This window comes from Gymnoscopelus microlampas, assembly GCF_963454915.1.
Source record: "Gymnoscopelus microlampas genome assembly, chromosome: 21".
NCBI lineage: Eukaryota > Metazoa > Chordata > Actinopteri > Myctophiformes > Myctophidae > Gymnoscopelus > Gymnoscopelus microlampas.
In genome coordinates, this window is record NC_139958.1 from 25,036,702 (window position 1) to 25,050,018 (window position 13,317).

A 13,317-nucleotide genomic window follows, 5' to 3' on the forward strand; every position below is an offset into this window, starting at 1 on the left:
GACTTTGAAGGTAACTTTCGGTAGACTTTTTTTTTTATCATTATACACTACAACTCACAAAGTAGTCTGCTGACCTTTTTTAGATGAGAAACCATTGCGCTCCTTCTGTTTTGCTTTAATTAATTCTACAGTGTGTTTGACACGCAAGATATGAACATAGATGAGAACCCTACACTCATGCTTGCATCTACACAGAGTGCGTTGATTGAGAAGAATTATAACAACAATATACTTTGCTGTAGTCTAGTCATTGCACTGTTTGATGTTGTCTTTTTTTTAACTGTCGTGGCTCAACTCCCTCTGTTGCTTTAAAACTTAAATGTGACTGAAATATTCTGAAGCAATCAAGTTGAAGAAAGTAGTTCCAACATGTATTGCTTAAAAAGTTTCAGATAATTCTTCACAGCGACATTCATGGCAGTAAATATCACTTGACCAATGAAAAGTTCCACTATCAAAATTAATGATTTACTCAAAATAGGGCCATATTTAATAATTTTATACTTTCATAATGTTCAGAAATAGAATAGAACATGTATGAACATATTTCAGCACGCAATGCAAAATAATTGTGATTATGTCAAATAATTGCGATTATGTAATGATTGTGACAGGCCTATGCTAATAATGATTCTACAGTACTGACATTTTAAATCTGAGTCAAGTTAGGTTAAACGTGAGTCAAGTTGGGTTAAATGTGAGTCAAGTTGGGTTAAATGTGATCTGAACTGAAGCCAGCGTGTCACCACAGAGGTTTAACAGATCAGATTGCTGCCGTCCTCGTTGACCTGGCTACTTGTGTCTCATTGGAGCTGGGTTACCAGGTGCTCTGACATAGTGGCTCTCAACCTTTTCAGGCTGCGATCCCCCAAAATAATCATATTTGAACTGTGGACCCCCCCCCCCCCCACCCTGATAAGCACTTGGAATTGTAGGAGTTGAGGCATTACATTTAGTTCGTAGTCTAGTAGTAGACTCAGTTCCAAGACAAATATTTTTATCTATTGCTATTTTCCCCCCTCTTTCTTAGGTTTGACCATTTTAGTTTGTTGATTACTTCTGACTTTTAAAATGAATTTCAGAGGTGTTAAAAAGGTCTTAGAAGTCCTTAAATTGTCACTTTAGATATGACACTTTTATATATTGGTTTGTTTACTGCTGAGTGAGAAAGAATTGTTGCACATTAAGCTAATCATTTGGGGACCCCCAAAATCATTTGGGGACCCCCCTGGTCCCGACCCACAGGTTGAGAACCACTGCCCACTGCCCTAACTAACATAGTTTTCTTTTACATTTAGATATTTATCTTCTCTTTTGGGGTCGCTGGCACAACTTTTCAAATGGGGTTCCGTGACCAAATCTATATCATTTTGGGGGTCTTTGACATGAAAGTGTTTGAGAACCACTGATCTAATATATTATATACATCTTACACTACTGTTTCAAAATTGTTATTGTCAATTTTTTATGCAAGTACTGCATTTTTTTTAAGAAATGGAAAGATCTTTGAACTTTTTAGAAACATTTGCCCAAAATAGGGACATTAGGGTTAATGTGTTGTAGGGTTAATTACCGTGACCATTTGGACGTTTGTCCTTTCTGTGACTTGTCTTCTTCGTGCCAGGGATAGAAGGGAAGGATCAGGATTAACTGGCTTATCTCAGACAAGAACAGGGGGACACGTTGTCATTGGTCAACCGATCAAAAAGAACACGCATGAGTGAAGTAAGGCCAGTGGTGGAAGAAGTACTCAGATATTTTACTTAAGTAAAAGTAGCAATTCCACAATATAAAAATACTCTGTTACAAGTAAAAGGCCTGTGTTCAAAATGTTACTTGAGTATAAGTACAAAAGTATTGGCATCAAAATATACTCAAAGTACCAAAAGTAAAAGTACTAAATATATGATATACATACATGAATTATTTGCATATTCACCTAAACGAACCAGATGTCTTTTAGATCAGGGGTTCTCAAACCTTTTTCATTTCGCGGACCCCTAAATTCATATGCATTTGGCCGAGACCACCATCTGAAAATATTCTGTAGAGACCCCCAAGAGAAATTTCATTTTGGGTTATAATTGTTTTTCAGAATAATTCCAAATTGTTCAGAACTTTTTCGACAATGGCGGATCTACAAGCACAAGCTTTGTAGATAAAAGCCATGAAAAGGATTGTTTTTGTAAGTCAGTATTGGGAAAAAAAAGTCTAAGGAAAACTTTTTAACATTAAAAATGAAGTGAAAAGCTTCTATCATCTAAAGCCGTTGTTCTCAAGTGGGGTCCCTGGGGGGTTCCTGAGGGTTCCCCCAGTTAAGTTTTAACCACTTTAACCTATTTTATACATAGGCTATTTGAAAATAGCGGATCTACAAACTTGTGCTTGTAGATCCGCTATTTTCGCTATTTTCATTTCATTTTAAATGTCAAAAAGTTTACCTTTTAGACTTTTTATTTTTCCTACACTGACTTAAAAAATTCTCCTTTTCATGGCTTTTATGAATTTAGTTAAAAAGTCTTTCATAATGTATTCAGTAAACAATCACAGGTCACAGGGTCATTTAACAGGATTTATTTTCTCAGTACGTTTACTGCTTATACCGCCTCCTCTTGTCTTGTCTCCTGACCTTTTGACCTATAAAGTTACCACATGCAAATTGCCTCAGGAATTTACATAGAAGGTGGTAAACACATTCAGTGACATGTATATTGTCATCCCTTCTCGCTCTCTCCTCCTTTGTATTCTGTTCATGTTTGTTTACATAAATCTGTCTTTAATCCCTGTACTCTTTCCTCTGTTCTTCAGAGCGCAGTGCATTTTCACTCATATCCTGTATTGTCTTGTGAAGCTGTTCATTAACCCATTAAGAGCGGGAAAGCATCTGTCATTTGACAATTTTAACCATTATCTTTGGCTGTTCAAAAATAGCAGATACTGTATACAAGCTCATAGCGCGGCAGCTATGAGCTTGTAGATCTGCTATTTTTAGAAAAATCATGAACATTTGTGCAAATCTGTGAATATATACCGGTATAGGCTTTTTAAAGTTTTTTAAACATTTGTAACTCAAATCTTTGCTTCTGGGGATTCTACAAAAAATTACCATTTTACACTCTTTTGTTTTGTTTAGTTTTTTTAGCTTTTTACTCCCCGTTATGCCTATTATTTCCTCCCCACACATATTTCTGTGTATTGTCACTGCTGTTGTATCCGACTGACTCACACCGGGAGGACGTAGACTAGAGCCTCTCTGTCCTACTCCTCCCGCACAACACTCCCTACTGACAGGTGCCGCCCCCCCCCCCAGCCCGTAAGATTACATGCAGTGACAAATATCACCCTCCCCGCCCGGCGTCCCTCCCCCGAACATAGGCCAATTGTGTTCGTATAGACCAGTGGTTTTCAACCTATTTCATATCAAGGCCCATTATTTATTCGGCATTTGAGCCACGGACCACCATTTGCGGAAATTTAGCCTCTCAGACCCAAGACTTAGAATATTTTGTTATCGTTGGATAAGAAGTTGTCCACAATTCCATGCTGTATTGCTATAGGAGAGATAACAGGCAAACGTTGATCAAAATAGCAATTATTTATAATTAAGTAATGCAGATGTTTGATTATAATTTAACTCTTGAGAGCGTAAAATGAAACCAAGAGTTAAAGATCTACCGTATATAAAGGGTCCATTTGGTTACCACCTCCTCAATGACCACTGGTGGTCCCCGGACTACTGGTTGAGAACCAATGGTACAGACGCTCAACAAAGCCGGATGCGCCGCGGTGGATTTCGAACCCCCAGACTCTGCGGTGGTAGGCGGCTACTTTTACCACTGCGGCACCCAAGCAGCCTGACCATTTACTGTCTTAAATTACACTGAGCATTTTAAGAGTTAAATTACAACAGAGGATTTAAGAGTTAAATTACCACTGAGGTTTTCAAGAGCAGAATAACCACCAGAGGAGTTTGTGGTCTAGGTGTAACCTGGAGAAGTGGATAAGACAGGGATTTGTACGTCTACCTTTCCTTTAAAAGACAACACACTGTAGGGATTTTATGTCTCCCTTTCCTTTAGTGGACAAGCTAGGGATTTGTATGTCTCCCTTTCCGCAGTAAATCTTAAATATTGTTTTTTATAGTCTGGGCTGTGATCCACTGCTGCTCTTTTCCTTCTCTAGTTGTACAACAACATCGCAGTCGGGTAGAAACCTTGTATGTCCAAAGCTGTTACTTTTCAGGAAATGGAAAAAAAGAAACTGTGTTCCAATGGATCATTTAATGCTTTTTATTGGTTCAATATTTATAAAAACCCACAGACCCACTTAAACCACTTTCACGTAATGTTTATCTTTATTTAAAAAAAATAGCAGATCTACAAGCTCACAACGCGTTGCATCGCATTGTGAGCTTGTAGATTGGCTATTTTTGCTACTTTTGTGTGATACTGTAATATTACAAAGTAGGCCGTCAATTTGAAATTTTTTATTTTTTTAAACATAAAAAGCTGAAATACAAAGATACGAGGTTTCTGCCCGACAGCAACGTTGTTACTGCAGAGACCCAGCTCTGTCTGCGGGAGAGCCAGAGAAAGAGACTTACTTAAACTGCAATTGGTAAACCTCCAGAGAGAGAGAGAGAGAGGGAGGTGGAGGCACAGAGGAGAAACAGAGATGGATGAGACATCTTTTGTCCTCCACAACCTCTCATACATTTTCACCTCTCTCCCCCGTCTCTCCATACGGTGAACAGTGCATATTGTAGGAGTGGATATACCGTAGCCAGGGTCCACGCGGAGACCAACACACACACACACACACACACACACACACACACACACACACACACACACACACACACACACACACACACACACACACACACACACACACACACACACACACACACACACACACACACACAGCACAAACTCAGAACGCAGCGTCATATAGGCCATGTTGTTCCAGTTCTGCCAACAAAGTTTGTTGATGAGTGCTGAGAGCAGTTGGGTCATAGAGGATACAGACTCATGCTGAATCTGTAACACACACACACACACACACACACACACACACACACACACACACACACACACACACACACACACACACACACACACACACACAGTCGATCTTGTTCTTATACATGCACAAATCTACATCTGCGATGCAATAACTGCATCTATCAAGAATAAAAAATTGTACTGCAGTGTGTGGAGAGGTGCCTGACCAACACACACACACACACACACACACACACACACACTGTCACACACTGTCACACACTGTCACACAACCCACAGGACGCATAAGCGCCCAGACACTGCTTTTCTTTTGCTCAATGTTAAAGGGATAGTTCACCCCCAACATGACTTTTTTTCTCTTTCGATTAGTCACCTCATAGATACTTGAATTCAAGGATATTTTTTTGTTTTTGTCACATTCCTAAGCCAATAATTTGATGACCAGCGGACCGGTAGGCTGCGGTTCCAGTAGGTAGGAGATACAAAGGAGACTCTTTGTGTCTCCTACCGGAACCGCTGCCGGTCATCAAATCATTGCCTTAGCATAGAAAAAATATCCATGAATCAAGTCCCCATCGGTGACTGATAGATAGAAAAAAGTTTTTGGGGGGGGTGAACTACCCCTTTAATGAATGTACACACAAATATTGAGGTTGCAGCCATACATGGTTCCGTTTAAAAATAATGTTCATGTTTGTAGTCAAAGTTGCGTTTTTCTGCAACACCCACCCCCCCCCCACACACACACACACACCAAAGACACTGTTCATGGTGTAAGCCTGAGCTCTTTAAATAGGACAGGATAAGGCAGGAGGTCTACGCCAGTGAAAGAACTTTTTATAAAGCTGCTAGAACGTAGTTTAACTGTGTGTGTGTGTGTGTTTGTGCGTGTACATGTGCGTTCAGGCACAGACACATGTAGTCTTGTTCCAGGGGATTTAATGTACCACTGAACTTATTCTATATGGCTTCTGTTAATCAGTAAACCCACAGGAGGATCTATCTATTACTTTGAATGAGTGTGATTCAGTTATATCTTCTCGTACGGACAAAATAGTTTAACCACATAAACCCTAGGGTCCCTATTCTGGGGGCAAACATTCGACGAAAATTGACGATCTACAAGCACAGCAACGTGAAAGAGACTTGGTGTAGATAATTGGTTAAATGTTGCAAACAGATACTCTTTACTGAGAACCAATGGTGTTAAGTACTTTTACTCAAGTACTGTACTTCAGTACAATTTAATGTTTAAAATTGAGAATTTACACTTGTACTCCACTACATCTCAGAGGCAAATGACTACTCTTTTATATTCAAGTTTTTATAAACGTGAAAGGGTGTGTAAGTGATGATTACATATTATGTTTATGTTAAAATAAGTGTTAAATAGCTCAGTAATTACACTTTCAGGAGATACCAATATTATCTTAGCAGAAGAGAGAACTCATACAGGATACAGGATAAACAAGTGAAATTGGAAGTGATGAAACAAAAACAAAGAAATTAGCAGACGAAAATGGAATTGGAATACTATAAAATTGAAGCAGATAAAATGGGTTCTCTCTACTGATTGGATGAAATGTCTCTTTGAGTGATGAGACACAGGAAGATGAAGTGTCTCTTTAATAAACGGAACGTTTATTTTCTGTTTATTAAAGAGCTGGAGAGACGGGAGAGACCCCTGTTACTGAACAAACACTCAGAATATAGAGCTTTAACTTTCTAACGAAAAGGTTTTGTTTTAATCAAAACCGTATCACATACGTAAGTGATTTAAGACCTGTACCAAACGGGTGTTAAGGAAAGCCAAGGTCTTCCTGGACTGTCCTGCTGGCCATCCTCTGCGGGAGGAATTTGATCTATTGCCGCCAAGTTGCTGCTTCAGGGTGCCTGCGGTTAATACTGAGATACTCAAAGAGTCCTATTTGTTTCTGCTACTATCAGCAAATTGAACCGTGCTGTATCCATGAACTGGGAAAGGGGCTCTTCTATAAAGTGGCGGAAAGTAACTAAGTACATTTACTCAAGTACTGTACTTAAGTTACATTTTGAGGTATTTTTTACTTTACTGGAGTATTTCCAATTTTCTGTACTTTTACTCCACTACAATTATTTGACAACTTTATTTACTACTTTGTAGATTTTGATTATTTTTACAAAACATACATCCATCCATCCACTTAAGCCCTATATACATTTCCATTTGAAAATAGCCGATCTACAAAAACACAGTGCGTTGCGATGTGACACATTGTGAGCTTGCAGATCTGCTATTTTCAAAGATTGTTATACTGTACATTCGAAAACTTACTGCATAAGACATTCTGCATAATGTGTACTTTCTACTTTTGATACTTCAAGTCAATTTTGATGGCAATACTTTTGTATTTTTACTCAAGTCAATTTTGAATTCCGGACTTTTATTTCTATCTTTTTTAAACAATGTTTGAAATAAAACTCATTCATTCAATGTTCTTCTCAATATATTTGACATAAGATATTGTTCAAAGGAAGACTTCCGAGGGCACAGTAGCTTTGCACCAGCCATGACAGACTCATTTTAAAAGTTATTTTGTTTCATTCGTATTGACAGAAAAATACGCTTTGTATGTCAGTCATCACAAACGTACTGTACCAACCAAATGACTTGTTGAAGGGGGTTGGCGATAAGTCTTGTTCCTTTACTCCAGAATGTCCCTGTATACTTAGTAAACTTGACCTGAGTTGGCTCAGAACTTGGGTCTACTGTTGTTCCCCCTCTCTCCGTCAAAAATAGCAGATCTACAAGCTCTTGTAGATATGTTTTTGGGGGAATGTTTCCCCCCAGAATGACAATGCTAGAGTTAACAACTGTTAATGTGGTTATAGAGATGATGAGTGTGACATGTCCATGTGTTTGTGCCGCTCTCTGCTCCACAGATCAGCCAGAAGAAGCTGAAGAAGTTTGAAAAGGAGTACCATACCTTGAGGGAGCAGCAGGAGCAGCAGGAGGCTCCCATTGAGAGATATGAGGTACACATGTACTCACCCACTCACTCACTCACTCACCATGTACATTAGTTGGCTTCTCAAACATGCATAATATGTACAGTATTTGACATACTGTATGTTGCCCACTAACTGTGCAGGGTTTATTTGAATATTTAAGGTAACATTTGGTGGCAGTGCGATTTTACAGTAGCAATTTATGTATTTATTTTCATAGGAAAGGTCCTGATTTTGTGTGATTCGTTTGCATTAATTTAAACTGCTGTTTGTGTTGTGACTCGTGAACACATTCCACACATAATGTGAATATGTTGTAATAAAGTTTCTTCGTTCAGTTTCTTTAGAAAACAAGGTCGATATTTTACCGTGAATAAAAGCATCAGCCTATATGAATGAGACATAATCAAATTAGTTTGTTGTGAAATATTCGGCGACACATTTTCAGATCGTTTATTCATCACACTCCCAGTGCGTAAGGACCTTGTATATTAAATTGTACGTTTGGTCAAATGATTCAGTGCAGAGCTATTTCCGTGAAATGTGTTCAAAAACAACCCACGGATGTGTAGATAATGGCTGGATAATGGTAGACTTGAAATTACACATGAAAACAGTGTTTCAGTTTTATTTATCTGTGCAAGCCTGCTTACTCCACATACAGTATTATGGTGATTTAAAAAAGAAAGAAACAAATCCATGTATGCTTTTGAATTATTCATGTTTTGAAATGACATCTCAAAGATCACCAGGAGTAATCAGTCCTTCAGAACATAACACTATAATTTAGAACCACTTATAGGGTCAAGGAAAAAATAGTATGGCCCGTGGGGGGGAAGCAAAATGAATCATCCATTGATTCAGTGACTCATCTAGGTCAGCAAACAAGATCAGATGCTTGGTTGGATGTTTCCTAATTTCTTTGCGACACTACATTGTTATCTTTGCTCTCTACTTGTGTGTCTATTCACCCTGTTGTTTGTTGACAAGGGTTTATGCCTACTCGGCTAACTCCGATCTCATCAGTTGCTCTGGATAAGAGCGTCTGCTAAATGCCTACACTGTAGTCATCAATACGAACGACTGAAGAGACATTTTATTTCCACTGTGTTAACCCATTATGGCCTGATGTTCCGAATCTACAAAAAGTCTTCTAAATCCAAACAGTTTTCTGAAAAACGAATCTTGCTATAATATCAGTGGTTCTCTAACTTTTTCATGTCAAGGGCCGCCAAAATTATATGTACTTGGCCGCGGACCCCATCTCAAAATATTTAGTTCCAGGGATCCCCAGAAGCAAAGATGTTCGCTTTAAAAATATGTATTCATATTTATTATTATTTTTGAATAACCAAAGTATAAAATAATGGTTAAATCTAAAATGACAGATGCTTTCCCGGTCTTAATGGGTTAAGAATGAAAATGCTCCTCAGAGCCAAGTATAAAATACCAGTATCAAGTAAGTTGTGTTATCTTGCCTTTGTTGTTCACCGGTTATCTTACTCTTCTGTTCGCTGTCACCTCCAGTTTTCAGCTCAGCCGTCTGCTGTACCTCGTTCGTTTGAATGTCTGTGTGTTCACAGTGTGTGCCATGTTAACCATTACGGACTACTGTCACTGTGATATCATATTGTCACCTGATCACACAGTTAACCATTACAGAAAGAGATCCTCTCATGATGTTGTATTCCTCATGCTGTCATTGTGTCAAAAAGAAACTACCGAGCCAGGCAGAGAAACTTAGACATTGCCTTCCTTCTCAAGCTCTTCTCCTCTACCCCTGCTTTGTCTCCTTTTTGTCTTTTATGTTTTATTTCACTGTCTCTCTGTGTCTTTTTCTCTCTCTCTCTCTCTCTCGCTCCCCCTGCTATTTTGTCTACCCAGCGAGAGAACCGTCGTTTGCAGGAGGCTAACATGCGCCTGGAGCAGGAGAATGACGACCTGGCGCACGAACTGGTTAGCAGCAAGATCGCTCTGCGGAAAGATCTCGACAATGTGAGTCTCGGAGATGGAGTGTGTGTGGGTGTGTTTTTGCACTGTGTGTGTGTGTGTGTGTGTGTGTGTGTGTGTGTGTGTGTGTGCGTGTGTGTGTGTGTGTGTGTGTGTGTGTGTGTGTGTGTGTGTGTGTGTGTGTGTGTGTGTGTGTGTGTGTGTGTGTGTGTGTGTGTGCGCGCTTGTGTTTCTGTGTGTGAAAGAGAGATGGCTGTGACTTGTTCTGTTGTTCTTGTTTTTGAGACAGAGCACCACCTGGTAAGTTCTAAAAATGTCATCATTAGCGGGTGTTTGCAAGGGCCACAGCGTTGGGTGTGATGGTGTATGTGCTAGCGTGCACGTGGGTGCGCGTGTATGTATGTATGTGTGTGTGTCTTTGACCCGATACACACTTTTGGGTGGATGACAGCAGTGTACATCATTATAAAGAGAGGCAGAGAGTTGTTCCCAGTCCAACAATAACCTTAGGAACTTTAGGTCGTTAACTGTGTGTGTGTGTGTGTGTGTGTGTGTGTGTGTGTGTGCGTGTGCGTGCATGTGCGCCAGGCGGAGGAGAAATCGGATGCTCTTAACAAGGAGCTGTTGATGACCAAACAGAAGCTGGTTGACTCCGAGGATGAGAAGAGGCGACTGGAGGAGGAGTCTGCACAGGTCAGAGCTGAAAACACAAGCCTCATTCTCAAAATCTGTCCGTCAACATCGTTATTCAGAGCCTGCTGTGTAGCTAACTAAAGCCTGTTCAGCAATTAAAATTGAGGAGGGTCGCACCAGTGTTGATTTTGTTTTAGTCATAGTATTTTGAATACAATTCCATTCATATTATAAAATATAAAATTCATATTTTAGTCATCTGAAATGTTTTAGTGTAGTTTTAGTCGACTACATATCATAAGATTATAGTCTACTAAATCGACAGTTTATTTTGTCGACTAAAATGTATTTTGGCGAGCCTTGATGTCGTAATGGCTGATTCTACACTTGGTTGCACGCTGAAAATAGCAGATCTACAAGCTCACAACCCGTCGCAGCGCGATGTGTTGTGAGCTTGTAGATCTGCTATTTTCAGAGCGCAACACCCGAGCGCAACCAACCGTAAAATGACTTGTCTTTTAGTTCTACTGGATCTCTTCTCTACTAGCCACTAACATTTTAGTCTAGTTTGTATTTGTTGATGAAATTGTCAATTATATTTAATCTTGGTTTTAGTCATCATAGCTTAGTTTTTATTTTTTCGTATTATTCGTCAAAGTGATAGTCGACGAAATCAACACTGGGTCGCACTCGGAAATGAAAATGTTAAATACAGACATTGTAAAACAAACCAGTGGTTCTCAAACTTTTTCATTTCAAGGACCCCCATAACTCTGAGAGTATACAAATGACGGGTCCATTTGGTTTCATTTGTACACTGCCAGAGTTACAGACCTGTAAGGGTCCATTTATAACCCCCTCAAGGAACACTGAGGGTCCCTGGACCCCACTTTGAGATCCCAAATGTTTCGGCTCAGCTACAGTAAAACAAATAAAACAGTATAATAAACTATTAGGCTATTTTCAGTTTGTGACGCACAACTAAGAATAACTCAGGCTTAAGTTCACTCGGGGAAAATGTTATGTGCGCTGCCTGAACTTAACCCGAACCAAGCAGTAACTAAATACTTTTGCCTAAACCAGCTTAAACTCATTCAGGCATAAATATTCTAGAACATATTGCCTAACTGCCTGTTAAAAGGTTTATTTAATCTCTTGCCATATCTCTCAAAAACATGAAAATGATGTTCAGGGTATGTTGTATCTTTAGCATTTTAAAGGGACATAACTATCCAAAGTTGAAGCCTGAAAGTCAGCAAATGTCAATCAAAATAACCTACTGTGTTTGTCATTTAACCTTCGTCTTGACTGCTGATTTCCCTAGATATCTTACTTAGTTTGTAATAGGAAATTATCCCTTTAAGGCAGAAGACAGGCTGTCAGGTGTGTGTGTGTGTGTGTGTGTGTGTGTGTGTGTGTGTGTGTGTGTGTGTGTGTGTGTGTGTGTGTGTGTGTGTGTGTGTGTGTGTGTGTGTGTGTGTGTGTGTGTGTGTGTGTGTGTGTGTGTGTGTGTGTGTGTGTGTGTGTCATACTGTAGGTGTGTATGTGCAAGACTTAAGTGTACACAGGAGGGCATGACTTTGCCCACGGCTTATAACCTGCCAATACCTTTTTCTCTCTTGTTTTTACTCCATGACAGCTAATGTAGGACCACATGGTCTCTGGGGCCCGTGAGACTGCTACTGTCCTTGGATGTGTCCTCTGCATCAGTCTAACTGTGTGTGTGTGTGTGTGTGTGTGTGTGTGTGTGTGTGTGTGTGTGTTCCCACAGCTGAAGGAAATGTGCAGACGAGAGCTGGACAAATCTGAATCGGAGATTAAGAAGAATGGCTCCATTATCGGTGAATATAAGCAGGTATGTTCAGGAGTGGGCTAACAACATAATACCTTCATCTGTTAGTGTGAGCTTAGTGGCTACATGACTGCAATTTGTTACAAACTGTATGATTTATCGGGTATATGGATCTGTGTGTTCTTCAGATTCAAGTACATTTTGTCCCATTACTTTCGCGGTGGTTCTCAAACATGAGAGAAACAAACGAAATTGATGTATGTATTTGGCCGTGGACCACCATCTGAAAAGATGTTTTGCCACTGACCCCCATAAGAGAGATTTGTCAACATTTTTAAAACACATAAGATCTACACGTACAGTAAAGGAGTAGTTCACCCAAAAACAAATATTTTCTATCAATTACACCCATATCATACGCCATATGAAGCCTTGAATTCATGGAGATTTTGTTTTTGTCGCATTCCTAAGCCAATAATTTGATGAACAGCGGAGTCTCCGGTAGGAGACTCAATTGAGTCTCCATGAATTCAAGACTTCATGGGGTGTGTAATAATTACACACCCCAGTAGTTCACCCCCAAAAAAACATATTTTATATCAATTATTGATAGAAAATAATATTTTTTTTGGGTGAACTACTCCTTTAAGTGTTTAAACTGTTCCTCGTTTTGCTGGGGACCCGCTGGAACCCCCTCAAGGACCCCTGGACCCCACTTTGATAATTAGTGCTTTAGAGAAGTGAAACTACAGTACTATGAGCATATTATGCTGTCAACATTAGACTGTGAAAAATAAGGAGATTTTCTGGTGGGGGGTCTGAGTTAGTATTCACTTAGTATTCACTGACTTATATTCACTTAGTGTTTTTTGAGCTGCCAGTGCCTGTCTGTCATGCATTTCTATGGCGTGGTTGGTGCGCTCTTACGTG

General features: G+C 39.6%; 2 protein-coding genes across 3 annotated transcripts in view; both read left to right on the forward strand.

The window, feature by feature from the left end:
• The window catches only part of rc3h2 (ring finger and CCCH-type domains 2), a 309,407-nt gene that overhangs the window by 118,428 nt on the left and 177,662 nt on the right, over positions 1 to 13,317 (forward strand). The gene's annotated exons all lie outside the window — the stretch shown is intronic.
• rabgap1 (RAB GTPase activating protein 1) overlaps positions 1 to 13,317 on the forward strand; it is a 111,810-nt gene that overhangs the window by 84,509 nt on the left and 13,984 nt on the right. For both annotated transcript variants that reach the window (XM_084047478.1, XM_084047479.1), the window contains 4 exons: positions 7,947 to 8,039; positions 9,897 to 10,007; positions 10,551 to 10,655; positions 12,367 to 12,450. In XM_084047478.1, coding sequence (XP_083903604.1) covers positions 7,947 to 8,039; positions 9,897 to 10,007; positions 10,551 to 10,655; positions 12,367 to 12,450 — 393 coding nt within the window. The remainder of the gene's footprint in view (positions 1 to 7,946; positions 8,040 to 9,896; positions 10,008 to 10,550; positions 10,656 to 12,366; positions 12,451 to 13,317) is intronic.